The sequence below is a fragment of the Capronia epimyces genome (assembly GCF_000585565.1).
Source record: "Capronia epimyces CBS 606.96 chromosome Unknown aczIQ-supercont1.5, whole genome shotgun sequence".
In the NCBI taxonomy this organism is placed as follows: Eukaryota; Fungi; Ascomycota; class Eurotiomycetes; order Chaetothyriales; family Herpotrichiellaceae; genus Capronia; species Capronia epimyces.
The window spans coordinates 1,552,403-1,580,325 of NW_006912908.1; the positions used below are offsets into that span (position 1 = coordinate 1,552,403).

At 53.6% G+C, this 27,923-nt stretch overlaps 10 protein-coding genes across 10 annotated transcripts; 7 read left to right on the forward strand and 3 right to left on the reverse strand.

Annotated features, from left to right (window-relative positions):
- Positions 1-14: 14 nt before the first annotated feature.
- A1O3_06509 (uncharacterized protein) lies at positions 15-800 on the reverse strand (the record flags this gene model as incomplete). Its single annotated transcript, XM_007736628.1, has 1 exon — positions 15-800. The coding sequence occupies one exon, from the start codon at positions 798-800 to the stop codon at positions 15-17; it is 786 nt and encodes a 261-aa protein (XP_007734818.1).
- Positions 801-1,727: 927 nt separating this feature from the next.
- A1O3_06510 (chloride channel, other eukaryote) lies at positions 1,728-4,475 on the forward strand (the record flags this gene model as incomplete). Its single annotated transcript, XM_007736629.1, has 1 exon — positions 1,728-4,475. One exon carries the CDS (start codon positions 1,728-1,730, stop codon positions 4,473-4,475), a length of 2,748 nt encoding a protein of 915 aa, XP_007734819.1.
- A 1,161-nt stretch (positions 4,476-5,636) lies between these two features.
- Positions 5,637-8,333, forward strand: A1O3_06511 (uncharacterized protein; the record flags this gene model as incomplete). Its single annotated transcript, XM_007736630.1, has 1 exon — positions 5,637-8,333. One exon carries the CDS (start codon positions 5,637-5,639, stop codon positions 8,331-8,333), a length of 2,697 nt encoding a protein of 898 aa, XP_007734820.1.
- Positions 8,334-9,038: 705 nt separating this feature from the next.
- A1O3_06512 (uncharacterized protein) lies at positions 9,039-11,380 on the reverse strand (the record flags this gene model as incomplete). Its single annotated transcript, XM_007736631.1, has 2 exons — positions 9,039-10,862; positions 10,946-11,380. 2 exons carry the CDS (start codon positions 11,378-11,380, stop codon positions 9,039-9,041), a joined length of 2,259 nt encoding a protein of 752 aa, XP_007734821.1.
- Positions 11,381-12,408: 1,028 nt separating this feature from the next.
- A1O3_06513 (oxidoreductase) lies at positions 12,409-13,223 on the reverse strand (the record flags this gene model as incomplete). The annotated part of the gene is made up of 2 exons (XM_007736632.1): positions 12,409-12,729; positions 12,792-13,223. The coding sequence occupies 2 exons, from the start codon at positions 13,221-13,223 to the stop codon at positions 12,409-12,411; spliced, it is 753 nt and encodes a 250-aa protein (XP_007734822.1).
- A 903-nt stretch (positions 13,224-14,126) lies between these two features.
- A1O3_06514 (uncharacterized protein) lies at positions 14,127-15,914 on the forward strand (the record flags this gene model as incomplete). Its single annotated transcript, XM_007736633.1, has 2 exons — positions 14,127-14,300; positions 14,355-15,914. 2 exons carry the CDS (start codon positions 14,127-14,129, stop codon positions 15,912-15,914), a joined length of 1,734 nt encoding a protein of 577 aa, XP_007734823.1.
- A 1,680-nt stretch (positions 15,915-17,594) lies between these two features.
- Positions 17,595-19,710, forward strand: A1O3_06515 (uncharacterized protein; the record flags this gene model as incomplete). The annotated part of the gene is made up of 7 exons (XM_007736634.1): positions 17,595-17,753; positions 17,807-18,035; positions 18,102-18,236; positions 18,287-18,707; positions 18,773-18,924; positions 18,989-19,217; positions 19,278-19,710. The coding sequence occupies 7 exons, from the start codon at positions 17,595-17,597 to the stop codon at positions 19,708-19,710; spliced, it is 1,758 nt and encodes a 585-aa protein (XP_007734824.1).
- A 629-nt stretch (positions 19,711-20,339) lies between these two features.
- A1O3_06516 (uncharacterized protein) lies at positions 20,340-21,598 on the forward strand (the record flags this gene model as incomplete). The annotated part of the gene is made up of 3 exons (XM_007736635.1): positions 20,340-20,695; positions 20,788-20,931; positions 21,007-21,598. The coding sequence occupies 3 exons, from the start codon at positions 20,340-20,342 to the stop codon at positions 21,596-21,598; spliced, it is 1,092 nt and encodes a 363-aa protein (XP_007734825.1).
- A 666-nt stretch (positions 21,599-22,264) lies between these two features.
- Positions 22,265-24,537, forward strand: A1O3_06517 (uncharacterized protein; the record flags this gene model as incomplete). Its single annotated transcript, XM_007736636.1, has 7 exons — positions 22,265-22,452; positions 22,503-22,723; positions 22,770-23,056; positions 23,111-23,191; positions 23,253-23,857; positions 23,911-24,093; positions 24,201-24,537. 7 exons carry the CDS (start codon positions 22,265-22,267, stop codon positions 24,535-24,537), a joined length of 1,902 nt encoding a protein of 633 aa, XP_007734826.1.
- An 844-nt stretch (positions 24,538-25,381) lies between these two features.
- On the forward strand, positions 25,382-27,600 carry A1O3_06518 (uncharacterized protein; the record flags this gene model as incomplete). The annotated part of the gene is made up of 6 exons (XM_007736637.1): positions 25,382-25,815; positions 25,884-26,045; positions 26,110-26,363; positions 26,421-26,518; positions 26,613-27,012; positions 27,140-27,600. 6 exons carry the CDS (start codon positions 25,382-25,384, stop codon positions 27,598-27,600), a joined length of 1,809 nt encoding a protein of 602 aa, XP_007734827.1.
- Between the last annotated feature and the right edge of the window lie 323 nt (positions 27,601-27,923).

Here is a 27,923-nt window from a genome sequence, read left to right on the forward strand (position 1 = left end):
GCCCTTTACGGTAATCATCCTCGACTGTCCACGCCCAACTTTGCCCTCCAGTCGGGGAATACAGATGGTAGTCTTTCTGGAATATCATCTGGCAGCTTCTCTCGAATGACGTTGACCAGCGCATCAAAGACCAGTCGGTATGCAGCAGGCGTGAAGTGTAACCCGTCAGATAACAACTCCTCAAAGACCTTGTTCTTAGGCGCAGACTTGCTCCCGATCAACGGATCTGTTGAGCCCTCCGTCCAGCCCGCTTTGAGCATGAAGATCGTCCACAGATCAAGTATGGGAAGCCCAAGGGCTTGCCCTACCTCTCGGCAGGCGGTGGCATACTTGGCTGTGGCTACAGCGGTTCTTTCGCCGGGTGCCATCTGCCACTCATCAACTGGAGCTGGCACGATAAGAATGATTTTAGTATCATGTAATTGAATCCCTTCGTAAGTGACGATATTTGTCAAATGTTGCTTGTATTCCTCGATCGGGACGTGCTGTGGCCTCCCGGGAAGGCAGGCATCATTCGCGCCGAAGAACACGGTCATCAGCTGAATTCGAGGGATGCTGGACGACGGAGGAGCGGCCGGGAAGAATTGCAGGAGATTGTCGTAGCCGGCAGGGGCAGTATAACCACTGAAGCCCCGGTTGAGGACATCCACGCGTCTCATATACCACTCCGCCAAAGATGAGCCCAAGACATGGCTGGCGGCTTGGGTGATGCTGTCTCCGAACAGGATGAATTGGGGATACGTCTTGGGACGAGGGGCCTGGAAGCGAGGAGAGGCGGAGAGATCAGGCGAGTGAGACATTGCTTGGTTGATCGCTGATGGAGATCTGAAAAGTAGGGGCGTGGCGTTGGAATCTGAATGGTTCAAAGAGGTCGGTGGGAAAGTGGCAGGGCGAACAACTCATGTTATTAGTATCTCGAGAAGCGCAGGGGCCCCGGCGTGCATGCTCTGGAGGGCACAGTCTTCGTCCTCCACTACGTACGGTATTATTGACGTCTGGCAGAAACGACGTCGTGCACGATTCCTGGTGTTTTGCTTTGTTAGCTGCATATGCGGCGCAGCTATCAGATCCCTTTCCATCTGCCACAGACTTGTTCCCTGAACGAATCTTAATTGTATTGAATCAGACCGTGGTGGCGTCCTGGCCCAGCACACAACTCGTCTTCTATCATAGTTCAGGAACACTCCACGTCGTCTATGAAGCTCCCATGAGGGTATGCGAGGCGTGGAATTGTTTGCAGAAGCGCCTTTGGCGGGGCATTCCAGGCATGGATCGCCGCGACTTGGTCCTCCATTCCAACTCCACAGACACCCGCCAGCTCAGACTCGTCTCCGAGTCTGTCAGATGATACAGTGTCGGATTGCCAGCATCGTCGGTTCAGCTGATCCAATTGCCTCTGTCAGAGGGACACACCCTCTCCTCATTTATCGAGACGCCTTAGCCCTTTGCTTTCGAGTGCACCTGCGTGCAACGGATCCGCAGGCACAGTGATTCACCTGCTAAAGTCATTCTGTTCGCCGCTGACACCTGACCCCTATAGCCATCTCTATAACTCGTCTGCCACACCCCCTGTGAGCCTGCTGCCTCTTCGATCAATGGCCAGATGATGATACGAGTTCAAGGCGCCAGTTGCCCGTGAGAGCCGCCCTGTTCTCGCCTGTCTCGGTCTGTTGATCGCTCCTCCCTTTCCTGCTGCGCCGGTCCTACTCCGAGATCAGACAACCAGAATGCCCAAATCCTACGTCTCTTTTCACGACCCCAATGATCATAATGGTTTCAGGAGCCTATCGCGGCATCCAACCTCGTCCCCCTCTTCGCCGGAAACGATGCGCAGAGCCAGGTCGCCTTCCCTCTCCTCCAGTGAATTGAGGACTCGACTACCACCTTCCCTGAACATGCCTTCCGAACCCACGGAGGAAAGCGAATTGCTTGGGGGAGGCGACAGATTGATACGCAGATACAGCGAGAACATGCCGGAATCTCCGCGGTCGAGGCGACTGTCAAGGGTGAATAGTTCCAATGCAAGTCTGCGTAGGCGGAAGGACTTCAGCACCCGGCCTTCCGGAGAGAACAGCCCCGTATGGATGCGGAGCTCTGGTCTTCGAACACCGAAACTACAGCAGTCCATCTTGGGATCACTGTCAAGAGACGACAGGTCATGGTACGATCAATTCACCTCCACAGACTGGGTTCACGACAGCATTGCCGATGGATATCGAGTATTGGAATTGAGGAAGATGAAGGGCTTCCGAGGACGCGCGTGGCGATTTTTCGATTCCACTCAAGGCTGGATTCTGATGGTTCTCATCGGCGTTGCGACTGCGTTTTTGGCTTACGTTGTTGACGTGACCGAGTCTGCAATATTCGATGTCAAGCGCGGCCTTTGCCGAGATGCGTGGTATCTTGGGCGAGAAAGCTGCTGTGCAGGGAAACGAACATGTGATAATTGGAAAACCTGGTCGCAACTCATCTCTGCTTCGCAGGTAGGCGAGACATCCATCGACTACGTCGCGTTCATAATCGGGTCCATGGTGTTAGCAGGGTTGTCCTGCTTTCTTACTTTGTATTCGAAAACGATAGTGCCGTCAAACATTGCCTCAACGTTGGATGAAGATCTTGGCGCCGTGAGACGAGACGTGGATGGCGGCACCGACGAGGATAAGGCTGGTGCTGCTCGACCAGCGAACGGCCAGGAGGGCCAACCTCCCAGCGTTTATTACTCGGCTGCTGGCAGCGGTGTTGCCGAAGTCAGAGTCATCTTGAGCGGCTTTGTCCTCCATGGATACCTCGGGCTCCGAGTACTCGTTCTGAAAACCGTTGGCCTCATTTTGAGCGTGGCCTCCGGTATGAGCCTGGGAAAGGAAGGCCCATACGTCCATATTGCCGCATGCATCGGAAACATCGCCTGCCGTTTGTTCTCAAAATACGACTTGAATGATGCTAAGAGAAGAGGAGTTTTGTCGGCGAGTGCCGCGAGTGGTGTCGCGGTCGCCTTTGGATCACCACTGGGCGGAGTTCTTTTCAGTCTGGAGGAAGTCAGCTATTATTTTCCTCCCAAGACGCTGTTTCGCACATTCTTCTGTTGTATTGTGGCAGCGCTATCCTTAAAGTTCCTCAATCCATACGGCACCAACAAAATCGTCCTTTTCGAAGTCCGGTACTTCTCCGACTGGCGGTATTTCGAACTTGTCAGCTTTGTATTCCTAGGCGTCGTGGGCGGACTTGCCGGAGCGCTTTTCATCAAGGCGTCTCGATTCTGGGCCACAACGTTTCGTCGGATTCCAGTCATTAAGAAGCATCCTATGTTAGAGGTTCTTCTAGTTGCCCTCATCACCGGCCTCGTCAGCTTTTGGAATCGCTACACGCGCCTTTCCGTGACCGAACTCCTCTTTGAATTGGCTAGTCCTTGCAATCAGGACACAAGCACTGGACTCTGCCCGAAAAAGAACGAAGTTATGTCGGTCATTGGGTACCTGGCATGGGCGTTTGTCGCCAAATCTGTCCTCACCATCATCACCTTCGGTTTGAAGATTCCCGCAGGCATATACGTGCCTTCGATGGTCGTTGGTGGCTTGATGGGTCGCATGGTCGGTCACTTCACCCAATATCTTGTGCTGAGTTATCCCAACGTGTTCCTATGGCGCGAATGTCAAGCATCTCAAGACATGGAGGCTTGTGTTACACCTGGTGTGTATGCCTTGGTCGCTGCCGGGGCTGTCATGTGTGGAGTCACGCGCCTGTCGGTTACTCTGGCGGTTATCCTGTTTGAATTGACTGGAAGCCTGGACCATGTACTACCCTTTTCTCTCGGAGTGCTTTGTGCCAAGTGGACGGCAGACGCGGTCGAACCACTGAGTATCTATGACCTCCTAACAGATATGAATATGTATCCTTTCCTCGACAACAAGGGCAGTCCCGTCTTTGACTCTGAGCTCGGCGACATTACCTCCCGATTCCGACGGGACAAAGTGATTGATATTACCTTGTCTCCCCTAGTCAAGGCAAGTGAGCTACGAGTCAAGCTTCGCCGAACGCAATCCCTCGGCGAACTCGATGGCGGCTTGCCTATCATCCGGAGCAAGATCCTTGTCGGTCTCATCCCTGTGCCAGATTTGGAATTTGCCCTGGACAGGATCCAGGACGAGGAGAGCACGCTCTGTCTGCTTTCCACTGCCAACCATATCCACAACACCCACCATCAATACTGGGACGCGTTTGAAGAAGCCGGATACGACTCTGGACGCGAATCGGATAGCGAAGAACCTTCGAACGCGAATCCGGTGGACCTTACTCCCTATATCGACCCTGCACCTGTGGCCTTGGATATGCATTCGCCTATGAACCTGGTGTATCAGTGTTTCGTGAAGTTGGGATTGAGGTATGTATGCGTTTTGAATGAAGGGGAGTACAGAGGCATGGTACATAAAAAGGCATTCGTCAGGTATGTCAAGAGCTTGGAGCATTCATCACATTGATGAAATATGCTGTGATGTGCTTGAAACTCCCAATATACAGAGTAGACCAAGAGGGGCAGAGCCGGCCGGGCAACCGAACGAACCGGTTCTGATTCGGGAAGGCAGACAAGTGTCACAAAGTCGATAAGGATACGAGGGCTGGAGCAAGCCTTGGAAAACATGATCGTCAGGACATGAATGAGCATCCGATCATAACATGGGCAGAGCATTAATGCTCCTGAGGAGCAAAACCCTGTCTTTCTTATAGCGTACGAACATATCTGTAAACCCAGTGCATTAATATCAACGTTCCACCATTCATAATCTGGGTGTTCTGGACACTGGGTCATTTGCTCGTTGCTGGGATGAGGCACCCAGGGACAGGACAACTCCGTGTTCTACACAGCCTCGTCCTCGTGTTAGGCTATATAGGCTGTATGGGCAACCTAGGATTCAGGGCCGAGATCCCATATCACGATTCACCTGGAATGCAGGTATTGTGACTGCGTCAGTACGCGCTGCATATGGAGCCCAGTCCTCATCAGAGACTGCAACGTACTGGGTGCTATTGACTCGACTCAAGGCCGCAAACGGACCATGTTTTGTTCCTTCCTAAAGCGGAAAGAAAATTAATGGAGGGTCATTTTCCTCGCTGTTTTCAGCGCTCTATCCTATCCTGCGCCTCCCATACACAAAACGGGCAGCATAAAGGGGAGGTGGACGGACAACGAAGGGAAGGACTGTATCGATGGTTGTATTAGTTGTTGTCAATGGCTGAAGCCTGGCTCCTTCAACGAGGCAAGGCGGGCTGACATAAGCCTACACGTGATCTGAATGGCCTACCGCGACTTTACCTTGTTGGGCACAACGGAGAACGCGATGCCGGCTCAGGCTCCGCCTTCAACTCCACGCGCAGGGGCAGCGTCAGCGTCAACAGCAACGTCTGGCAGCCCGCCTCTGACCATAATCACAGATCTCCGCGCAAGAGAACTCCCTCTCCCTTCTCCTCGCAGGAGGATCCCTGCCTGCGTACGCACCGCCGACGGTGCGGCTTCTCCCCTCAGCAATAGACCTCAACTATGTCCAGTTAACGACGGACCGCCACAGTCTCGGTCAACCTCGCTCGCTTTCAACTACGACGACTGCAACGGAAGTCCCCGGCCAGTGCCTCCCTCCGCCATCATGACGAGGGTCAGTGCGAGCTCTGCTGGAGAGAGGGAAGCCTTCATAAAAGCAAGAGAGTCGTCTCCCGGGCCATACCCTCGATCTTCTCTAGAGAGCGCCTCTAGCATATCCACCACCTCTTTGGTTCTCGAGAACCTCAACACAACTGCGTCGGCACAAAAGCTGTTGCACCCATCACAATACCGGGATGACGCCAGTGACCCCGAGCTACCCAGATTCAATGACAAAACCTATACAATCAGCGGACAACACATGTCTAAGGGGTTGCGACGGAGCCTATGGATAGTATCCGTGGTCGCCATCCTCGGTTGGGCCTTTGCTCTGTTCGCCTTTCTGGCAGCCGGGCGGTATACACATGCGTCTAAGTTGGACTATGACCACGAGACGCCAATGAAAAGTTCGGGGAAGAAAATTACCCTTGAGCAAGTGCAGACTGGCCAATGGCAGCCGAGATTCGCCTCTGTCGCATGGACAGCTGGCCCTGACGGAGAGGATGGTTTATTGTTGGAGATTGATCAGCCTGGAAAGGATTATCTGGTGGTGGAAGACATTCGCAGCCGAACGCCGTCGGCATCTAGTGCCTTCAGGAGCCGGACACTGATCAAGACTGGATGGATCAAGATCGACGGACAGCAGATGTGGACGGATGACTTCTGGGTTAGCCCAGACATGAAGCACGTCCTTCTCCTGGCGAAACGCGAAAAAGTATTCCGGCACTCGTTTGTTGGGCTTTATTTCATTCTCGACGTCGAGACTCAAGACGTTCAGCCTTTGGATCCCGCGTTCCCGGATAGACGAATTCAATTGGCAAAATGGTCCCCGCAAAGTGATTCAGTGGTGTTTACCAGGGACAACAACTTGTATCTCAGGTCCCTGACTTCGGGAAAAGTTACTGCCGTCACCGAAGATGGAGGTCCGGAGTACTTCTACGGCATTCCCGACTGGGCATATGAGGAGGAGGTATTTGGCACCAACACTGCCGTTTGGTGGGCGAGAGACGGTCGATATTTGGCCTTTCTACGCACGAATGAAACTGTCGTCCCCGAATACCCGGTCCAGTACTTCCTGTCAAGACCCAGTGGGAAAAGCCCCATTGAAGGCCTGGAAAACTACCCTGAAGTCAAGGAGATCAAATATCCAAAGGCCGGGGCTCCAAACCCTGTCGTTGACATGCTGTTCTATGACATTTCCAAGGGACAAGTCTTCACCGTCGACATTGCTGGCGGATTCCCAGATGAAGACCGCATCATCTTCAACGTCCTGTGGGCAGATGACGGCAAAGTTTTAGTGTCCGAGTCGAATCGCGAAAGTGATCGTGTCAGAGTCGTTCTTGTCGACGTTGTGACACAGACTGGCGAGACTGTCAGAACTGTTGACCTGACCGATGTGGATGGAGGATGGATCGAGCCTACACAGCATGCAAGATATATCCCGGCAGCTCCTAGCGATGGTCGACTTTCCGACGGTTATGTCGACACTGTCATTTCTGACAACGGTAACCATCTTGCATATTTCTCTCCGCTCAACAGCTCGATTCCCATCATGCTTACAAAAGGCGCATGGGAAGTGGACGGCGGGCCTGCAGCAGTCGATTTGAAGAATAACTTGGTGTACTTTGTTGCTGCCAAAGAAGCACCGACCCAGCGCCATCTGTACAGCGTGAAGCTGGACGGCACGGAAACGCAGCCTCTTGTGCCAACAAACGAAGCTGCATATTGGTCATCAAGATTCTCCACGGGGGCAGGTTATATTAACCTGTTCTACGAAGGACCGGGTATTCCCTATCAAAAGGTCGTGTCTACCCCGGTGAATTCAGAAAAGCTTGACCAAATGCTGGCCGACAATCAGGCACTTGCCGAAATGGCGTCGTCGCATGAACTGCCACAGCAAATCTTTCAGAATGTCACCATTGATGGCCAGACCCTGCAGGTGGTCGAACGCCGTCCTCCTCACTTCGACCCCAAGAAGAAGTATCCGGTCTTGTTCTACCTGTACGGTGGCCCCGGTTCTCAAATGGTCAACCGCAAATTCCACGTCGACTTCCAATCCTACATTGCCGGGTCATTGGGCTATGTCGTGGTGACTGTTGATGGCCGCGGAACGGGATATATTGGGCGCCAGGCCCGCACCATTGTCCGCAACCAGCTCGGGAAGTACGAAGCCCATGACCAGATCGCCACGGCCAAGATCTGGGGGCAGAAATCGTATGTCGATGCTTCCCGCATGGCCATCTGGGGATGGTCGTACGGCGGGTTTATGACGCTCAAAGTCCTAGAGACGGACGCGGGAGAGACGTTCAAGTACGGCATGGCTGTCGCACCTGTCACCGACTGGCGGTTCTACGACTCGATCTATACAGAGCGGTACATGCGCACGCCACAGCACAACCCTCAAGGCTACGAGGCCTCGGCCATCGCCAACGTGACGGCGTTGGCGCAGAACGTGCGGTTTCTGGTCATGCACGGCGTCGCCGATGACAACGTGCACATGCAGAACACGTTGACGTTGCTGGACAAACTCGACCTGGCGGGCGTCGAGAACTACGATGTGCATTTCTTCCCCGACAGCGACCACGGCATTTCCTTCCACAATGCGAATCACATTGTCTACGACAAGTTGAGCAAGTGGTTGGTCAACGCGTTCAATGGTGAATGGTATCGGACCGAGGATCCGAAGCCTCTTGAAGATAGTTGACAGGATCTGATCCTGTGTGGAAATTGAGTGCTCAGCCTCTACTGTCATAAAGACTTTAAATTTAAATCCTTGTTACCACCATTACGGTGCCGACAGTGTCCCAGACATGACAAGATATGTCAACTAGAGGTCCATCTTTCCAGGGAACGTGCTGGGATTGGAGGCAGTTGATGCAAAGGGCGATGCGATGCCTAGAGCGGCTGTGTAGAGCTTCGTGACATTCCTCCTTCAGCGCGCGTCCCGACCATTTTCGATTTCAAATCGGTCAATTCTCATACTCGTAGACGGCAATCCTCCCTCTCCTCCATTCATCGTCAGGATATCTTCCCGGGTTCGCTGCTACATAGAATCACAGATCCGAATATCCATGGATGCAGAGAGACGCGATATCATTTGTGAGGTTCAGCTCGAAGAGAGTACTAGCATTGTATCTGTGAGGTTCAGCTCGAAGATAATAGTATTATTCAATCACCACTGAAATAGTATCCGTGGTCAGATAGAGGAGAGAGAGAGTATCATTTGTGGGTTCAGCTCGAAGATAGTATTATTCGATCACCACTGAAATAGCATCCATGGTGAGGTAGAGGAGAGAGAGAGAGATTGTGTCTGTCAGAGTCATCAACTACAGTTCGCCGCTGGAATATTCAACCTGTCTCTTCAAAGTCCTGCATCATTCAGCCTGTCTCTTCAAAGTCCTGCAAGCATTCAACCTGTCTCTTCAAAATCCTGCATCATGTAATCCCATTGAGCCCAGTCCAGCGGCATATCAGCCATGGCGAGATCCTGGGCCAGGGTCGGGTCGGAGGCGAACATGAGGTTATCTGGCGGGCTCGGGAGCTGTGCCGGCTGGAACTGCGGGAGAGGAAGCTGAGGTCGGGCAGTGGCGGCTTGATGGGATTGGGATTCGGACTGAGACTGAGACTGAGGGTTGGAGGCGGTCGAGGCTGCCAGGGCCATAGGGTACAGTGTGTCGTTGTTGCTGTTGTTGTCAGACTCGGTAGGTCCGGCCGAGGGGGTAGGCCGGTCAGGGTGTGCCAGTGCTTGAGATGGCGGCTGAAGCGGGGCTAGGAGGGCATTCTGGCGCTGTTCCCGGAGGGTCTGGATATAGTCGGGGACGGCTAAGGCGTTGGGCTGGAGGCCGTGGGTGGATTCGCGCAAGGCGCGCTCCCTTGCACTGTAGGCCTTCAGACACAGGCTGCCGACGGCGACGTGCAGCGGTTTCCTGTGGTCGGTGACGTAGTTGGGATGGTGGTGGAAGACCTCGTCGACCTGGCGCCATGCGCGGTCGACCTCGGGGCCGAGGGTGTGTGTGCGCAGCTCGTCGAGGAGATAGACGAGGGCTTGCCACACAAAAAAGACGTTGGTGTGCCACATGAAGCCGCGCAGGCCCTTGGAGGCGTGGGCCAAGTTGTCGGCCTCGAGGAGGCTGATGGACAGCTTGAACATGTAGTCGCGCTCCGACGCCGGCACCTCTTCCTGGTTGCGGTACTTGCGCGGATGGTGGGCCATGAGCCTCATGCTGTTGACCGCGGCGCGGCCGATGATGATGGCCATGAACTGCACGGGTATGGACGGGTCGCAGTACCTCAGGAACTTTTCCTCCAGGCGCTGCTCGAGTTCGTTGATGCTCGCGTCCCGCTCTTCGAGCGACGTCGACCAGGGCGAGGCCAGCCGGAGGTTTTCGAACGCTATGTTGGTTTTCTTCGACATCTTCTCCTTCCAGAACTGGCCGAATTCGCAGCGGAGGAGACAGGCGATCATTTCGGTCGGTCTGGTGTGAGGCACAGGCGGGCTGGTCATGGCTGGGTAGATGTCACTGTCGTTGACGTTGCTGGGCGGTTGTGTGTCGGAGAGGCCGAAGTCGCCGAATCTCCCAGACCCGCTGAGTTCCGCCGACCGGAAATCCAGCACGGCAATCTGCCACCACAGACGTCGCCGCATCTCTGTTTCAAATGGCGACACCCCCAGATTGGTGCCGTCACGATGAAGGCCCAATCCTTGTGCCACCCGGCTGGCCACGCCGGCCAGCGTCCACGTCGTCCTAGAATCGTACACTTCACGCATCGACAGTAGGTAGAGCACAAACGCCTGCAGCACCCTGATGTCCGACGTCCCCATGAACCTGGCCCGGGCCAGCGCTTTCCGCGTGGCATGTCGATATCTCGTGAGGAGCGTCTTTCGACTTTCGCCGAACTTGATTTCGCATTCGTTGTCCTCCATGGTGAAGACAGCAGCATTGTATATGGAGAACAGGAGGGCCTCTAGGCCCCTTGGCAGGGCGTCCAGGTGGGTGGTGGCTTGAAGGAGGGTTTCCTGGAAAGTGGGCTGGTGTATAAATTTGGTCATGGGGTTCATGTTGTCTAGAAAGATCTGCCACAGGGAGACGATTTGGTCCGGCGGGGGATGAAGTTGTTGGATCGACGTGCTGGATGGGGTGTAGCCGAGCAAAAACCCGGATGTCTCTTCGACAGGAGAGCCAGCCTCGTCCTCGTCCTCGGAATACTCGGCGATAGCTTCTTTCGGGAGGACCTGTAGGTGCATGGGTATTAGTGGCTACATGCTCAACCCCAAACATATGCGGCATTGATCTGGGGGATGGGGCTCTCCCGTACCTCGGTAGAAACACTTGTCCATAGATTGTTGTCGATGAATCGCGATTTACCATGGTCGACGATCAGCTGGCCGGTTTTGGAGCATGAGGTGGAGAAGTATTGACGTAGCGAGCTAGAGGACTCTGCGCTGGGTTGTGAGGCGCTGTCAGGGGGATCCGTGGTGGTAGCAGCCGGTGTGATTGTCGGGGTGGTGCTGCCGTCGACGTCGACCCCCATGGAATGGAGGAGCTCTTCGCATTTCTTCAGTCGAGCAACCAGCGTTTCCTCTGCAGAACGCTTCTTGCGCCGACGCGGGGCCGGAGGCACGCGAAACACACATTCGCCGTTGGCTTTGAGACAGTTGGAGCATGGACTCTGCTTGTCGCACTTGACCTTGCGCTCGAAACACCTGGTACAAGAGAAGGCCTTGGGAGGGCGATCCCCGCCGGCACTCATCTTGGAGGCCGGGCCGGTCTGATGCTCGCACCGGACTCACACGCTCAGATCATGGCTTGTCGGTGTTATCGGCAATGAGAGGTCTTTGGTTCCCATTCATTCCACTATCTTCTGGTTGGGAAATAGAAATAGAAAGGCGCCTGGATCAAGAAAGAGACAATAGTACTCGAAACTTGTACCTTACCTGAGAATCATTTACCATCAATGATGAACACGCAAACACGAGCTCAGCATACAAGCAGCAGACGGTAGACGATAGACGGGTAGAACAGACGGTGACCGGTGGACGTTAGATGTTGCTGTTAGGTAGTTATCGTAATTCAGGCACCAGCTGCCAACTAGTCCTAATTAGCTACGAACAAATCAAGTCTTGGCACACGTTGCTGGACTTCAACTTCAAGTTATCAGAGTGCTGTCTATACCTATACCTATATATATATGTATAGGTACGTATCCATACATATCCGCCCTACTGATAAGAAAAGGGATGGTACACAGTATACAAATCAAGTACGAGGTTGCCCATCATCCCATAATTGCTACCTGTGTAGACGAATGTGGATAGTCTTGAGAGAGGCACCATCCCGTCGAGGCTGGGCACAAGCCTGGAAAGACTGCTCCTCACTAGAGCGGCACAGTACTTGGGAAGTGTTGGGCGGGGGTTCAACAACTTGAAGACTGCCCCGGGCCGGCAGGGTCGTCGATCCCAAAGGGTTCCCACTGCACTGTGTATGTGACGTGTCCCTGGTTTCGCCCTCTTCTAGAGCATATTGCACCGTCGGTCGTTCTCCTGAGCCCCGCCACTGCCTTAACCGTTGACAATAACGCCCCCGTTGGGATGCAGACTCTGACCGCTGATCATGCTGCTGTCGGCACTCGCCAGGAATACAAAGCATGTGGCGATCTCACTAGGCTGCGCAGGTCGTCCCAAGGGCGAGGTGAACTGCTTCTGCGCTTCTTCCGTCATAGTAGCGGGGATCAGAGGCGTCCAAACAGGGCCAGGGCAGACTGCATTGACTCGGATGCCTTTATCCATCTGCTGGTTGGCTAGGCCTCGAGTGAAAGAGACAATGGCTGTTGTTCAAGTCAGTTCCCTTGTTGAAGTCAAACACGCGCTGGGATGGTGACTTGCCTCCTTTAGTTGAGGTATAGTCTAGAAGGTCGGGGCGGCCGATGTATGCATTGATAGAAGCGCAATTGATGATGGTGTCGCCTCTCTTCATATGCGGGACCACAAATTTCGACAGGTAGAAGAACGAGTAGATGTTAGTCTCAAACGTCTTCTGCCACTGTTCGATGCTGATGTCGACGATGTCCTGTTGCATCATCTGGTAGCCAGCATTATTCACCTACGTCGAAAGGTCAGAATTTGCCGGGGCCCAAGTAACCGGATTGGATTGGTTTCGCCCACCAGGATGTTGATACGGCCCAGCTTCTGTAGAGCTGTGTCAACGACCTTCTGACAGTTGTCGGGCTTCCGCAGATCGGTGCTCAATAGGTAGCAACTTCTGCCATGCTTTTCCACCAACCGTTTCGTCTCTTGGGCATCCTCTTCCTCTTCGGGTAAGTATGCAATCAAGCTATCGGCGCCCTCCATGGCATAGAGAATGGCTATGGATCGTCCAATGCCGCTGTCACCGCCCGTAATGAGGGCCTTTTTGTTGTGCAGCTTTCCAGCCGCCTTGTACGTCTGCCATCCACCATCTTCTGTAGGGAGCTTATCATTGATAGGTTCGAAAGGTAGGTCACCCTGTTTCCCGGGAGGATCCTGGTGGGACGTGGGTACTTGGAACCCGTGTTGGAAGGGAGAGTCATAGTCGGTGGCTTTCTTGACGTCTTCCATGGCGAGCAGCAGTCACAAAGTTACAAAAGAGAAAGAGGATGTGAGAATGAAGGACGAAGATTCGGGTCAATCAAGTCAACGGAAAAAGTATCATTGTCGAGCGCAGGCTTAATATCATCAGAATTGTTTGTCAAGTGCACGTCATAACCTGAGGTGATGTCACTCGAGATCTGGACAGAATTCCAATGGAATCGGGGCACATCTCCGGTCGAGGGCGAGGGCCGGCAAGCTAGTGCGACACAGGGATTCCGAGGCGCAAGATGGACCATCACATTGCGAAGGCGCAATCATACATCGTGACCAACGTTGTCACGCCGAGCTTGACCATCGCTATTGACGGTATGAGAAAGCGGCTCTACCAGAAGTCGAAGTTGAAGAGCACTCTGGGAATACGGAGGAGCAGAAGCGTTTCTTCACAGCTGTCACGTGAATACCCGTCTAGGACTTATGGTCCGACGTAGCCCTCACGCCGGGTTCAAGTTCGGGCCTGACACTCGAGGCTGAGGCTTGCTTCGGGCCCGAGCCTTGTATCACAAACCCGCCCGCGAACGGTCCACGGGTCCATCGTCCATCGTCCATTGTGAGCTCTCCGTGTCCGAAACCCTCACCAGAACGTATGCGGTCGGTGTCGGGACAGTCCCCTTGAGTCCTTTCGTCTCGCGTCCGGGTATTGGCTCCCCCCAATCCGACGCAGAGCCTAGAGCCTGCTTGAGATGTCGCGTTACAATGTGGGTGGACCTGAAGAGGTAAACAATCCTCGAGTGCCTTTAAAAGGATGTTCTTGTTGCCCTCGTTTTGTCTACTTGTTGTTCTTGTGTCCTCTGTACATCCCTCAGCCTGCTTCTACAAGCACTACATCAATCTTCACTTGAAAAAGGGCTAGCATCTCTCCCCATAACAATCATGACAGTAAAGAATACAGATCCGGTCCCAGTCACCTTGAATCCATCTACCAGGGATGCGAGAGAGGCCGTTGCTGCATCTGACGGGCTCCCTGATCAGCATGAATACCCTCCATTGACAATCGTCTTGATCTCAATTCTGGCAATGATGCTGGCTACCTTGCTGGTAGCCTTGGTACATCTCCCTGCTCCCCTGGTTGACAGGACTTTCCACTAACCACGAGCCCAGGACCGAACGATTATCGCAACAGCTATCCCCGTCATCACCAACCATTTCGACTCCCTCGCGGATGTAGGCTGGTACGCCTCGGCTTACCTGCTGACTCAATCCGCGTTCCAGCTCTTCATGGGCCGGGTGTACACCTTCTACAACCCGAAATGGGTGTTTATCGCCTGCGTGGCCATCTTTGAACTGGGCTCCCTGGTCTGTGGCGTTGCTCCGAACTCGACCACTCTCATCGTCGGCCGGGCCATCGCTGGCATGGGCAGTGCAGGGATCTTCTCCGGCGCCATCACCATAGTTACCTTCCTGGTTCCTCTGCGAAAACGACCTGCTTGGACTGGCTCGCTTGGAGCCGTGTTTGCTATTGCGTCGGTTGCCGGCCCACTGCTTGGAGGTGTCTTCACCGACAAAGTTAACTGGCGCTGGTGTTTTTACATCAATCTCCCGGCGGGCGGAGTCACCATGGTTATCCTCGCCTTCGTTCTCAGACTGCCCCATATCAAGAGAGAAAAGGTACCGCTGAGGCAGCAGATCAACCAACTCGACCCACTGGGCACCGCTGTCTTTATACCCGCAATCGTATGCCTCCTCCTTGCCCTAGAATGGGGCGGCACCGAGTATGGCTGGTCGAGCGTGCGCATTATTGTTTTGCTGGTTCTTGCAGTCGTCCTGTTTGTGGGCTTTGTCGCCATTCAGATTTGGCGGCAGGAGATGGCCACTATTCCGCCGCGAATCATAATGAACCGCTCGGTAGCGGCTGGAGTGACTTACGCTTTTTTGTCCGGCGCTGGCATGGTGACGATGGTCTATTTCCTACCCATCTGGTTCCAGGCCATCAAGGGTGCCTCGGCCGTACACTCGGGCATAATGAACCTCCCTGCTATTCTGGGTCTTACCATGGCAAGCATGCTCGCCGGCTTCGGCACCCGCCGCTTCGGCTACTTCACCTTGTGGATGTACCTGTCCACCATCCTCACGCCGATCGGCGCCGGCCTCATCTCCACGTTTACCACGACCACATCCCATCCAAAGTGGATCGGCTACCAAGTCCTCTGGGGCTTCGGTCTCGGGTTGGGGATGCAGCAACCCAGCGTGGCAGCACAGACTGTGCTCGCAAGGAAGGATGTCGCCATAGGGATTTCGGTCATCTTCTTCGCCAACACCCTCGGCGGTTCCATCTTTGTCAGCGTCGCCAACAACATCTTCGACAACAAGCTTGCCCAGGGCCTGAAGACCATCCCCGGCATCAATCCCGACCTTGTCGGCCATGTCGGCGCCACCGACCTGCGAGACGTCGTCCCAACCCAGTCCCTAAATGCCGTGCTGACGGTGTACAACGCCGCGATACGCCATGCCTTCTACGTTGGCGTAGCAGTCAGCGCCGCAACCGTCATCGGAAGCTTGGCTATGGAGTGGAAGAATCTGAAGACCGCCGCTGCCGCGCAGGATGCGGCTGCCAACGCCAACGCTGCAGCTCTACCGGGAGACTACCCTGGTTCTTCTACCAAGACCGATGCATCGACAGGGCGGCCGACGCCGGACGAAAAGAAGATTGGAGATGTCTGAATTTCGTTACATCCGACCTCCTCGGTCAACGGGTTTCACTTCTCTCGCGTGGCGCCTATCACTTCTTGACGTCCACCAATATAAGATCACTATTCCTCGCGAGGCGCGTCTTATTTCTATATATCCGTCCAATATAAGATCACTTCTCTTGCGAGGCGCGTCTTACTTCTATATATCCGTCTAATATTAGATTACTATTCCTTATAAACCGCCTATTACTTCCTGATGTCCGTCCAATACAACATCACTGTTCCTCGCGAGGCGCGTCTCACTTCCTGATGTCCGTCCAATATTAGATCAGATCACTGTTCCTCGACGAGCGTGTGCCGAGGGGAGGGTAAATAAGCACAGCAGGTCTTAGGAGCAGGAGCATCGGATTGGCCAACCACTAAGTCGGCTAAAGTAGTTTAAGATTAGGGAAAATGAATTTAGCTTGTGGGCAGTATATAGACATTGCGGCCACATGTGCTATTACTACCTAAGTACATCAACAACAACAATAATACACCAAGTTCTTCTGCTTTCGTGGCAGTGGTAGACATGGTGGGTGACGGAGGTCTGTCTGTCCGTGGCAGACGCGGAACAAGAGATTCTGATGGCGATGGGGCTATCGCTGCATTGTCCGTGATGGCAGACGCGTTCAATCCAGCTTCAATGTACATCTCAGAGGACAGCTGTAGGAGGACCGCGGTCCGAGTTGCTTGACAGAAACACTTGAGCAGTAGCAGGTAGGTACTATGTAGTGAACAGAGATGCGGAGTACACTGCATGTCGCTGTTCCTGCGGCGGACGACTTGCCTTCACGTCTGGCCCTTGGGCACTGAGAGCTTCAATAGCCCCACTGTCTTCTGCCAAGTGGGATGTAGGTTTCGAGGTTTGATTCACCAAGGAACTCAGCTGGGGTGGTGGTTGTGACGCGATGTCCTATTATCCGAAGCACCTATGAGTATCCGGGGTATGAAATAGCCATTCAGATGGACAAAGCCTACCTACCTTGCCTGTTTCTTGGCTGATACCGGTAATAATGACGGTCTTCTCTTTCTACGACAGCTTCGTCGATGCTGGATCGATCGAAGCATACCGGTCACGGTGGACTGTCTTGGTGACTTGATGTATCTTGACAAAGTAGTCGGCAGGCAAAGCAGGAGTTGGGGTAGCCAGTCGGTATCAACATGATGTATGGTATGGGTGATATTCGTGGGTCAAGGTCTTGTCTCTGAATACCTAACCTTTCAGTGTGGGGCTGACTTGAAGCCGGAGGTCTATCTTTATATTAGCACTTTCTGTGGTCGAGTCTAACCAAGAGCATCTCCCAGTTGCACTGCCCCGGCTTCAGTCTCCAGAAACTTATGCCAATGTGAGCATGGTCGATGGGTCCCATGACCAAATTACGGGGTCCCCAGTGTGTGTGAGCGAGGTTGACCGCCCTTTGACCGCCCTCCACGAACAACGCTCTAACTCGGGGTAGTTTTCTATCCAGCCGAACAACCGAGCTTAGTACGATCCTGGTGATTTGTCCCCCCTGACTGTCAACCATGGCTCTGTGTCTCTCGGTTAGAGCACGAGCCCAAAGACCAGACTTCTCGGAGGGGCATATAATTATATAGCTGGACTCTCTGCAACCCCATGGGGGAGTCTTACTCCAGTCCTCGATTCCCCGGAAAACCGAGTCTTTCAATCATGGCGGCCGATGCACCAAAGATAATGAAGCCGGAGCAGGTCGAAGATGTGACGGGCCTTGAGTCTTCCGTCGAGAAACAGTCGGATGGTGGCGACGCTGTTGTTGACGTTCAGCAAGAAGACGAGAAGATCTCGTGGCGACTTGGACTTGCCTTTGCCGTAGGCACGACTCAATTTGCAGACCGCAAGCCTTTTGTCTAACTTTGGAGCAGGCTTTGGTGTTTCAGGTCATTTGCTACGAGACGACTCTTCTGATTCCATCAACCATTTTGAGTTACATCGAAGCAGACCTTGGGCCTGATCCTTCTTATACCTGGATCGCGAATGCCTGGTCCCTCTGCGCTGCCGTCGTGGTCAGTATCGCTGGTCGCCTAGGCGACATCTTTGGCCGACGATACTTCATGCTATGCGGCAGCACCCTCGCCTTTGTTGGCGCCATCAGTGCGTATTCTGACAGGATCTTTTTTTCAGAAACACCTGCTAACACTTTCAATCTTTCACTTTTAGTCGGTGCCACAGCACATGGGATCCCTCAGATGATTGTCAGCGGCATCTTCTTCGGTATCGCTGCTGGGATCCAGGAGACCTACTATGCGTGCCTGATGGAACTGGTGCCCTACAAGAGACGGACTTTCTTCATTGGTAAGAACGGTGACGAATGACTGGCGACAGCCTGCTTACACATGTGCTAGGCCTCGGATGTGTCTGCGCTCTGCCAGCTCTGATCTCTCCTCTGATCGCCTACGCGATGATGGATCACTATAGCTGGAGGGCCTGTTACTGGTACATGTGTGCCATTGGCGCCGTCTCTTTCTTGCTCTTGTTCTTCTTCTACAACCCGCCGAATTTCGAGAACAAGTACAACGGGACCAAAAACCGACTGGAGCTGGCCAAGGAGATCGACTACGTTGGCCTGGTTCTCTTCACCTCGGCCGGGGTTCTCTTACTGGTTGGACTCAACTTTGGCGGTCGGGCTTATCCATGGAAGTCGACCGAGACCCTGGTTCCGCTTATCCTTGGGCTCGTCCTTTGGCCGGCGTTCGGCGTCTGGGAATGCTATACAAAGTCAAAGCTTCCTCTAATGCCTACTCGTCTATTTCGAAACATCCGCTCGTAAGCATGACGCCGAGAAAGAGAGAGAGAGAAAGCGAATGTTTTTATGCTGACAAACCCCGCAGATTTGTCGTCGTGCTCGTGGTCTGCTTTGTGAGCGGCATGTTCTACTATAGTTTGCCGGTGCTCTGGCCCAAAGAAACCGCACTTTTCGTGCCTGCAAGCGAAACCATCCGGCGCGGTGCATATGCAGCCCTAACGAATATAGGTACTTGGGGTAAGCCATTCATTCAGCTTTGGTCGTGGGTTTGAGGCTCCAGAAACTGATCTTCATTTACTAGTTGCTGGCATTTCCCTCGTTCTGATCTTCTCTCGTCTCGACCATGAGCGATGGCAGATTGTTTTTTGTCTCGTCATCCAAATCGCCTTGACTGGCTCCCTGGCCTCGGTAGGCGTCAATGACAACGCACAAGTCGTCGTCACAGTCTTTCTCCTCTCCTGCTTTGTCAACCAGCCCCTGTTCATCTCCTTCTCCATCATCTCCCTCGCTCTGGAGGATCAAGCCGACATGTAAGTCACTGCCTCCATCTTGCTATCGGCATGATGCATTACTAATCTACCATGCTTCAGCGGTGTCGCCTCCGGGGTTCTGTCCACAATCCGCCTGATGGGAGGTGCCATCGGCGTGGCCATCTACACCACGATCCTTTCAAACGTATATACGCCTCGCCTCATTCGCAACATCAACGAGGTCGTGTCAGCCACAGGGTTTCCCGAGAATGAGACTTCAGTGCTTCTCAAGGCGGCCGTTGCAAACACCGCTGCGGCGTACAAGGCGGTCCCTCATATCACCTCCGAAGTCATCACGTTGTCTGAACGGGCTGTGAAGAAGGGCAATCTGTATGCTTCTGGTGTGGTGTGGTTGACTGCAGTTGCATTTGGCGGGCTCTCGGTCATAAGTGCTTGTTTTATCAGGAGTACCCCACGGTCTAGGAAGACTGCCACCAGGGCTGTCAAGTTGCAGAATGAGCTGTCCACCGTGGAGGCATCGAGGGATGAATGAGCAAGATCTCTACGAGAGCTTGTGGCTCAGCCCAAGATGTGAAGACGTGGCCTCAGGCTGGGGAAAGGTTGGATCTTGTGAGAGGACTGGATGGAAGAGTCTCCTCTACGCAAAGAAACCCAACACTTAGGTAGATGCTCGTCGAATCGGCGGAACCTTCAACAAAGCTGTTGATCTGTTACCTCTTCGCGAGTTCCAGTCAGACAATGTTTGATCTTCTCCACCTGCCGCGACGAAGAAGCAACCAAGCTCGTGAAAACGTGTTGTGGACGGCGAGGGGCCGGTGAATCAGGCGCGATGTCGTTGTAAAGGTGGCGAAGAGTTAATGATAGAGAGCAACGAAATGGGCAGCTCGTGACCGAGGTTGCCCTCGGCTCTGCAACATCATAGTGATCGTCCATGGTGGGATATCAGTCGTCGTCAATAAGGGACCCACTCTCGGCTTCGCGAAAAGTAGAAAGGGGGTAATCTGACCGGCTGTGGAAGCACAGGTCTGTTACTCGGTCCAATTGCTGATCATATATTGTGGCATAAGAAGCTCAGAGGCGGCGCTGAGACGATTCTTTTGGCAGCATACCAGGCATCGTCTCATCATCGCTCTGTAATCGATTATCGCTGATACTGCTACGATGTCTCCCGGAAGAGGACGAATCCTTGAGATTCCCGATTCAACTGTTACTATTACGACAAAGGTTATTGACGCGACGAATGTGTCCGGCATTCCCGCCAACAGCCTTCACTACCCGCCGATTGAAGGGATCGACAAACTCAGGCCTCTACCGTCGCTTTCTTTCCTTCTGGAGCATCCCTCCGGTCAAAAGCTGTTGTTCGACCTTGGCATTCCAAAAGATCTCACGACGCTTGGCCCAGAGGTTGCTGATCGTTTGGCCAAAGTCGCTTACCGGATCGAAGTAGAAAAGGATGTGGTGGAAGTGCTGGAAGAGAACAACATCAAACGGGACGAGATCAACGCGGTGATCTGGAGGTGCGTAATGGATGCACGTGGGCGCTGAATCCGCCCAAGACCCGTGTCGATATTCAACCTATTCAGTACAAGGCTGACAGTTCCAATCACAGCCATACCCATTGGGATCACAAGGGCGACATGGCATTGTTTCCTTCCACGACCACGTTGGTCCTCGGACCCGACGCAATGGCGACCTTTTTCAAACCCGGAGGAGGCAACTCGGGCGTCGGAGGGATCAATGAGCGGGATGTCAAGTAAGTGCCTTTTGTTTTGTCGTAAAAGTCTGAAAGAAAGCTGGGATCATTTGCGCTGACACGGTTTCAATATAGAGGCAGAAAGGTACATGAGGTGGACTTTGAAGGGCCTGGATCTTTGCAACTAGGACCGTTCCGAGCGTTCGACTACTTCCACGACGGCTCTCTCTACCTCCTCGACACACCAGGACATAGTGTCGGCCATCTGTGTGCCCTCGTCAGAACGACTGCGGATCCCGCAACATTTTTGTTCTTTGGTGGCGACTGTGCACATCATTGCGCAGAAGTCAGGCCCTCCGAATACCTTCCGTTGCCCACCTCGATCCTACCCAACCCTCTGCCGTCATTTGATCGTTCTGTTCCTCTCTGCCCGGGTACGTGTTTCGAGGACCTGAACATATCTCGGGGCAGGGACGCCCACGGACCGCTGTGGCAGCCTAAATCGGGCCATGACTTGGCTGAAACCATCCGAACCATCGGGAAGGTGCAGGAGTTCGATGGAGAGGACAACGTGCTGCTACTGCTTGCACATGATTCCAGTGTGAGGCATGTCCAGATGCCTTTCTTTCCTGAAGCGATAAACGACTGGAAAAAGCGCGGACTGGGAAGAGATCTGAGATGGTCCTGGATTGCTGATCTAGAGCCGAAATTTCCCAAGAACATCTAGGCCTTGTAGGCGTAGGTATGTAGACAATTTGAGGAAGTTCTCACCTTTGTGCCGTCGTGGTGCTCTCTGGGCTCTTGATGCCGCATTTGTGCCTGAACTCCACCCTCCTAACCCTGGGCTTTGCCACCTCCGCGGGGCCAAAAGCGCCACGAAGCCTGCGCAGAGGCAGACCTCGGACACTCAAAATCCACACCACCCCTACCACGGGCGCAAGGCCCATGGATAGGTATGATGCCAATCGAAGACGATCTCAATGACGGATATGGAGACGGAGATGAGACACGCCGAGTGTTCTCTATCAACTATAGCCTGATAGGCATAGTGGATCTTAGCGCACAGTTGCTGTAGAGCAGGAGGCACGCTTGAATTGACTACAAGAACATCAACCTCCGCTTGTCGGCCCACCTAGTGTACGCCGGTACGGAGTAATTAGGGGCTAAGGGGCTCATTCGTCTCCAGATCTCGAAGTGAGGGGGAGGCAGCTGTCCGGGGTCCGAGCGGAGTCCCCAGTGATTCATCATCCATCACTGATCAGTTGATCCCTGATCCCGTCCAGCCGAAACCTCGGCTTGAAGCTCAGACCGAGATAATAAAGCCCCTTAGCCGGGTCGACGCATCAATCGCTACCTAGGTATCTGCGCGGGCGGCAAATCGCTTCGTGGGCAAATGGACAACGTGCGCGTGGCCGACAGCCTTCCACCTCGCACTGGGCGTGGCCGACGACGGGCGACAGTCGCATGCCGTAGTTGCAACGCCAGGAAGGTTCGTTGTAATGTGGCCTCGGTTGGGCGGCCCTGTGCGAATTGCGCGCTGGACAAGGTCGATTGTCAAGTGGTTCCTCGCAAGAGAAGAGGGTGAGCTTGATCCGCACTGCCCATGATGGAAGACTGATGCGAAGTCACAGTCATAGCAACAATGTCGGTGGCGTCTCTCTTGTGGCGCCCTCGGGGCCTGAGATGCGCTCTCAACAGCACTCAATCGATTTCGGAGGACTTATTGGTCCACCTCGCGAAATCGAGGCTGAGGCCCGGGATCCAGGAGATGGGGCTGAACACGCGACTGCGTTTCTTGATCCTTTGCATCATGACTTAGGGCCGACAAATCGTGCGGCTTTGTCATATACAGGTAGGGAGAACTCTCTTACGCAAACTCTCCTGCTGACTTCGATCAGGAGACAATGGCGAAACGGCTGAATCATTGTCCTTTGAAGCGTACTTGGTTCCATCGGGCACAGCGAAGAAAACGCCGCCCGAGGAACTCGAATTCCTGAGGGTCAAAGGAGCTTTCTCTATTCCGCCCAAGGATGTCTGTGATGAAGCTGTCCTGGCTTACTTCCGCAATGCACATCCGCTACTGCCTGTTCTCGATGCGAAGTCCTTTTTGGATCAATATTCCAGGCGCGGCTGCCAGGGCATCAGTCTGATACTGCTGTGGAGCATTCTCCATGTCGCTGCCAGTGTACGCACCGATTGTGCCTCCTTTCAAGCTACGCCCACTGACACGCCAACATAGTTTCTGCGCATGGAAACCGTCACAAAGTCTGGATTTCAGACGAAAAAGGCAATGAAGATCGCAATGTACCAGCATGTCAAGGTCTGTGTAGTCGGCTGGCCCAGTAGGATCATAGAATTACAGGCTAACCTCGAAAATGAAGCTGCTTTACGACAACAACCAAGAGCCAGACCAACTCGTACTGGTGCAGGCTGTGATTCTTCTAGGATACTGGCACCCAGACACTCAGGACCGGTTTGAGGCGTGGCACTGGACCGGAATCGCAATCTCAATGTGTCAAAGCATGGGATTACACCGCTCCTCTTTCGGTTTGAAAACGAGAGGTCCCCAATCCGCCGATCTTATGCGTTTGGCTCGGCGAATCTGGTGGTCTTGCCTTGTCAGAGATCGATGGCTGGCCTTCATCAAGAATCAGCCGATGAGGATTAATTTGGAAGACTGCGACGTACCTTTCCCAAGCACCTCGGACGTGACTGAAGATCTAGATGCCATTCCTCAGCATATCAAGGACAGGTGCATTCCTTATTCGTCCAACGTTGTCGGGGAGCTCTGGAGCAGGCTCGTTAGGCTCAGCGTCTTGTTTGGCAGAATTCTGAGGCTACACTCGAAGAATATCTGGCGAACTGACACAGGGCAACTAGAGAAGTACGAGGCTGAGCTGCAAGAGTATACAGCACTGGCGGCGACTGGCCAGGTGTCGAATCCATACGAGCAGTTCTTTGCATGTCAAGTTCGACTTCATCACGAGTAGGTCTTCCCGTGACCTCTTCCCGTGACAGTCTTTGCTGACGAACACACAGAGCCATTTGGATCGTGCTTCTCCGGCCATTTGTCCTTTCACATCCCAGGGATCCTGCGGATGCGCTGCAGTCATCGTACCGGACCCAAGCGGCCCAGAAAACGAGGACTGCCGCGAACAACATGAACGCCGCGCTCGAACAGATTATGGATCTGAACCTGGTCGAATTTATAAGTCCGGCAATGTAGGTACTCTACCTCGTGCTGCAAAGAATTCGAAAGCTAAGCTGTCATATAGACTCACTCCGTTGATCCTAGCTATGCAAATGCATCTGCTGGACTGTAAATCTAGCACCCGCTCGATCTCGCGCCTTGGGAATCACAGGCTGCAGCTGTGTATGCTTTTCCAAGCCGAGTTGAAAGATACCTACTGGGGCGCCGATGGAGCCTTTCGGATGTTCGAACAAGCCCAGGAAAAGCTGTCGAAGATTGCCAGTCGAGAAGGCGAAAGGACGAACGCTGTCACCTTTCCGAACGCTGCAATGTCGCCATCGATTACTGCCTTGACGCCCACATCTAACGACTTCAGCCAGAGCGAGATGGGACCCTCGGTGGATGATATATTGACCTTCGACTTCGCCTTCATCGACCCACAAGACTTTCCATTATATGGAATTGGCTATTCGTGAGTTTTCAAGCCCAAGGCCTTTCGTAGCTTTGAGGTCTGTGGTTTGAGCTAACCAACTACTCCATACTATGCAGGAATGATGGATCTGACCTACAGAATTCCTTCTTGGGGTTGGAGGAATTCAACGAGTTCGTGGAGACGAATCACGCCGCGGTCACGGTATGAGAGGGTTATAATCTAACCTGCCCACCTCTTTTATACAACAATAAATCCGAGTGGGATATGGATTCGAATTGTGTAGAGGCATTCATCGTCATCCCACTCTGCGACCAACAATACACGACCAACTGCGGCAATTCCTAAGCAGACATAGCAATGAAAAGGCCTTGACCGAGGTCGAATAAGGAGCCCTCGAGCCGGTGCCGAATTGCCGGCCACCTACCGGCAGCCCTGATTGGTCTTAAGACACACATACCTGAGGACCCCATACTCCGCAATGGTTTCGGCAATCATTGCGGCTGCCATCCCGTCCACTTGTGCAGTTGGCGTCTTCTAAGGCACACTCATACACCTTCCCCGGCATCCGGCCTGGCGGCTCCCAGCTTCCACGAGCAATGGACAGCTGACTCCAAGCAACATGTTGATCATGGATCTCGACCGAGGAGCATCCGAGCCAGGAAGTGGCGTGTCTCGTCCGAACGAGCTTCCACAAACAGAATCGTCCTGTGGCCTCGCTCGGACGTGGGCGGGGCGATTGACCACTGCCCCAGGCAGATCAAATCGCGGTTCTGGCCACACACGTATATGTATATATATATATATATATATAGCGAGTGCCGCGTTTATGGTATTAGGTGATGTATATTACAATTTCTGAAACCCTTTTGAATCCACGAATTCAAAGCATGCCACACAAAACTTCTACTCCGCCGGCCGGAGCGACGAATGCCCCGTCCTTGGGGTTTCACGGCCATATCGACTCCCCAAAGGAAGACGAAGTACACGAGAATGAGTGGTACCGCCAATTCCATCCCGACTATAGTGTTGCTGAAACTCCTCTGCACACGCCTTCTGGTGTGCACATCATCATCGTCGGAGCCGGCGCCGCCGGGCTGAACATCGCCTACAAGGCTGCGCGCCAATTCGCACCCGGGGAAGTGACATTCTCCATCTACGAGAAGAACGAAGACGTGGGCGGGACATGGCTTGAAAACCGCTATCCCGGCTGCGCATGCGATATCCCGTCTCACGCCTATCAGTGGACATACGCCCCGAAACCCGACTGGAGCTCCTATTACGCTGGTAGCGAGGAGATCTGGCAGTATATCAAGACCTGGGCGTAAGACCTCCCTTTTGGACCCAAAGCGAGATATACACAGATGCTAAGTTGACCTTCAAACGCACTAGAGTGGAGAACGACCTTCTCGAAAAAGTCAAATTCGGCCATAAAGTCACCCGGGCGGAATGGGACGAAGACGAGGGGATCTGGAAGGTGCAAGGCGTCGACCGAGACGGCAAGCCATTCACGGACGAGGGCAGCGTGCTGGCGAGCTGCCATGGGCTTCTGAAGTAAGTCTCAGCCGCCTCCACTGCCAGAAGAGACGGCATTGCTTAACTTTCCGTCTTATCACAGCACCTGGAAATACCCAGACATTCCAGGGATCAAAACGTTCCGGGGCAAATTGATGCACAGCGCCAGCTGGGACCAAGAGTACGATCTCGAAGGCAAAACCGTGGCCGTGGTCGGAGGAGGCTCCTCGGCGGTCCAGATCGTTCCGGCAATCCAGCCCAAAGTCAAGAAACTGATCCCATACCTACGGTCGCCCATCTGGATTACAGCGGGATTTGGGTCCAAATATGCTGCGCCTGGCGGCGGCAACTTTCAATGTAGGTGACAAGGCCAAAAGGACGTGTCGACCCAATCCGGCTCACCTGTGCACACAGACTCGCAGGAGCAGAAAGACGGGTTCAGAAAGGACGCCGCACACCACCGGCAATACTGCCGCGAGCTGGAAGGGGAACTTAACAAGCGATTCCTTCTGGTCAGTATATAGATACTAGGACCCAGCCGCTCCGGTCCATGTCCATGCATTTGAAATCCACGAAATGAAAAGCTGACAGACGGCACAACTTCAGATGCACCTCCACAGCGACGACCAGAAAGTCTCTCGAGACTTCGTGGCGGACAGCATGCGCACACAACTGGGCAACGACCCGCGCCTGTCGACGCACTTGATCCCCCAGTACGCCCTGGGCTGTCGACGCATGACGCCCGGGTCCGACTATCTGTCCTCCCTGCGCCGGCCCAACGTCGAAGTGATGATCGACTCGGTCGTCGGCGTGACGGAAGACAGTGTCGTCGACGCCAGTGGCAGAGAAACGAAAGTCGACGTCATCGTCTTCGCCACGGGCTTCGATGTGACGAGGCCACCGTACGAGATCATCGGTCGGAATGGCCGCAATCTCGGCGAGGAATGGGCCGAGTTTCCCAAGGGATATCTCTCTATCATGGCCGAAGGGTTCCCCAACATGTTTTGTAAGTGTTGATTGATGCTCGTGTCATTTTCGGTTTTTTTGATGCTCCCCCTCTTCTATTCCCTCCCCCCAAGGGAAAAAAGGATCTAGGCCAGCCAAGGCTAACCGTTAGCTTTTCCTCCCTCAAGATTATATCGGACCCAACGGTCCCGCGTCTCATGGCTCGATCCTCCCCATCGTCGAATGGCATACGCGCTGGATGTTCAAAGTGATCTCGCACATGCAGCGGACATCTATCAAAGCGCTGGCTCCGTCGCGGAGAGCCGTCGACGACTTGCAGATCCATACCCACGAGCTGCTGAAGAGGACGGCATGGTCGTCGGCGTGCAGCAGCTGGTTTAAGAATGGCAAAAAGCACGGTCCTGTGACCGCCATCTGGCCCGGTAGCCGACTGCATTATTTCGAGGTCATGAAGGAGCCGCGGTTCGAGGACTTTGACATCGAGTACTTTGGCAATCGCTTCGCGTACATGGGCAACGGCTTCACCAGCACCGAGCTGTCGGAGAATGGGACGGCGGTCTGGTACTTTGATATCCTTGAACGGGAACAAGCGAAAGGCACGACGGCCTTTTGGGATATCGAGGCTTGATGGCTTGATTCTGTCGGTCCAGGCTTTTTTCTGCTTGGCAGCCTGTTCGCTGTTGGTTGTCCTAAGGCTCGAGCCGGGTGATATTAGCCGGGTGATATTAGGTTGGTAGATAGAAGTCGAGGACCAAATCTATATCATATTTTTTTCCTCTTGAATTTGCATCTGCATCTGCATCTGCATGTGCTTGTACAGTCCAGTCCAACTCCCGAGTCCATCGTCTCACTCTCTCTTCTTCTTCTTCTTCTTCTTCTTCTTCTTCTTCTTCTTCTTCTTCTTCTTCTTCTTCTTCTTCTTCTTCTTCTTCTTCTTCTTCTTCTTCTTCT